The following is a 2,499-nucleotide window of genomic DNA, read 5'->3' as shown; positions in this document are numbered from 1 at the left end:
CTGTCTTATCATTGTTCTGAATTTGGGTAAGCTTTTGAACTTCATTTTATAATTCAGATGACCTACACAAAACTTCATATACTTATTTTTAATGTTCTGAGCGAATAATATGCCCAGGTAATGAACCAGAACACATTCCTGGCCCTCACTGAACCAACTGCTTCATGAAGTAAACAGACAGCTAAACAAGTAATTACAGTACAGCGAAAAGTACTAATAAGAGATGAAGTATTGTCTGGAAGAGCTTCTTATAAAAAGTAAGCTCTAAACTGAAACCAGAAGGGTAAGCTGTTTTGGGTCTAGGTAAAAAGGAATAATGGGGTACTAGAGGGATGCTAACACCTGGCACAGCTAGAGCCCAATGTAAAAGAAAGCTTTTGGTGGGTTTTGAGCAGGAGAAAGTTGAGTTCAGATTTAGAAAAATCACTCTCGTTATGGTGTGGATGAAGAAAGAAAAGAAAAAGATTACTGAGAGAAAAGACTACAGACAGGGAACCAATTAAGAGTCTGTTTTAGTACACTCTAGAAGATAGATAAAGGTAAAATAGGTTGGTAGTACTGGAGATGGAGATAAGAGATAAATGAAAACTATTTCCCAATTCAGCTATCTTGACCAACTTAACAGCAAAATTGGGCATTTATACCTGAGACCTGAAAAGCTAAATTTTATAATTAACTTTTAATAATATATTAAATCCAACTTCTAAGATATAACTATAGAGTAGTACAACCAATGTCTACATAAATCATACAAAAAAATGAACATTATTACTTCATAATTGGAATGAAAGTTTAGTACCTGCTTTTGCTTCCTACTTTCACCAAAACTAATAATAATTCTATACCTAAGATGAAGTTTTAAGATAACCAAATTTCCTAGATCTTATAAACATAATCATAATTAAATATAAGTTGAAATGAAAAGGCTTACGTGTCCTCCCATGGATATTCCGGTCATTCCCAGAGGTCCATAACCCTCCCTCTCTAGCCAATGCAAGAGAGCTGCAGATTCTAAAACAAGAGCTCCTCCCATCACAAAAAGGTCAGACACATTTTTTAAGCTGGACCTTCTGGCGTCACAAAACAAAACAGAAAATGATTTATTTTATGCATTTACATTTTAACATACTCAAATTTACAACAGGCAGCCAGACTTCATGTTTTTCTTTTAAAGGACCACACAGCTAAGTAAAACAATGGAATAAACCGATGGAATTAGAGTGTTGCTAACACTGTTCTACATATTAATCACCTAAAACTTGATAAAAATACATGTTTTTTTTTTTTCCTTTTTGTCTTTTTTCGTGTCCGGCAAAGGATCGCAACCCTCAGTGTCGCGTCCGTACTGGACTGGGACCGGCAATTTTCCTTTTTGTATTTTTTCGTGTCCGGCAAAGGATCGCAACCCTCGGTGTTGCGTCTGCACCTCGCTCAGCCAGTGAGCAGGAACCGGTCTGTATGTGGGATCCGAACCCTCGGCGGGAGCGCCGCCGCGCTCTCAAGCGGCGCACTGTAGCAGTGCGCCACCGGGCCGGCCCAAAAATACATGTTTTAATTAATTTAAATAAAGGTCAACTCAACTGGAATTTTCTGTTTTTAAAAACTGATCTTACATAGAAGTATATTAAGGAGTAGGGGTTAGCTCAGTTGGTTAGAGCGTGGTGCTGATAACACCAAAGTCCAGGGTTTGATCCCTATACTGGTCAGCCTCAAAAAAAGTACTTAAATACATCTTTTTAGATCCCAGAACCAACCTTATATAGCAATAAAAAAATATTTTATTACAAAAGTGACCAAATTAGGATCTATTTTTCCTTTTTTTCTTTGCTGGTTTTTTTTTTTTTCTTTCTTTAGAGTCTATTTTTCAAAATTTAATTTGTATTAAAGACATACATAACTGGCTACCTTGCTGGTTTTTTTTTCTTCTTTCTTTAGAGTCTATTTTTCAAAATTTAATTTGTATTAAAGACATACATAACTGGCTACTGGATGTACAAAAATTCATTTTTGTCATCATTGTCAAAATGTACAAAAATTCATTTTACCAGTGATTATCTACTGTATGTATATGTATGATAATTATGTGCAAAGAACCAGGTGTCATAAGGAATGCTAAGTGTGAAAAACAGAATCCTGGCCCCCACAGAGCTTATGTCCACTATTTTACCAAGTCCTCTCAGAGCTATTAAGTCCAAAAGGCAGGGTTTCTCTTTATGGAAACTATGCTATCTTTCATAAAAACAGAAAATATCCATGTTTTATCAGAAAAGAGCCCATTTTTCTTTGTCTTTATTATCTATCTTAAAGCCAATTTTCTATTTATGATTACATAATTCCCCTCATTATTTTGGCCTGCTATGGAAGTCTTGAATTCTGAGGTCCTCCCCAGTTTGCTCTTTTACATAGATATTACTGATATGATGTTCTGGGACAGTGGCTATAAGTGGTTATTTATAACAATGTACCCAGTCTCGAACTGCTTAAGCACTTCTGAAAAGA

At 35.6% G+C, this 2,499-nt stretch overlaps 1 protein-coding gene across 3 annotated transcripts in view; it reads right to left on the bottom strand.

Annotated features, from left to right (window-relative positions):
- The window catches only part of LOC103602924 (chromosome unknown open reading frame, human C4orf29), a 31,410-nt gene that overhangs the window by 24,975 nt on the left and 3,936 nt on the right, over positions 1 to 2,499 (bottom strand). For all 3 annotated transcript variants that reach the window (XM_008587370.1, XM_008587371.1, XM_008587372.1), the window contains one exon: positions 932 to 1,070. In XM_008587370.1, coding sequence (XP_008585592.1) covers positions 932 to 1,033 — 102 coding nt within the window. In that variant the 5' untranslated portion in view covers positions 1,034 to 1,070. The remainder of the gene's footprint in view (positions 1 to 931; positions 1,071 to 2,499) is intronic.

The sequence above is a fragment of the Galeopterus variegatus genome, unplaced genomic scaffold (assembly GCF_000696425.1).
Source record: "Galeopterus variegatus unplaced genomic scaffold, G_variegatus-3.0.2 Scaffold4359, whole genome shotgun sequence".
Lineage (NCBI taxonomy): Eukaryota > Metazoa > Chordata > Mammalia > Dermoptera > Cynocephalidae > Galeopterus > Galeopterus variegatus.
This window is presented reverse-complemented; position numbering and strand designations above follow the sequence as displayed.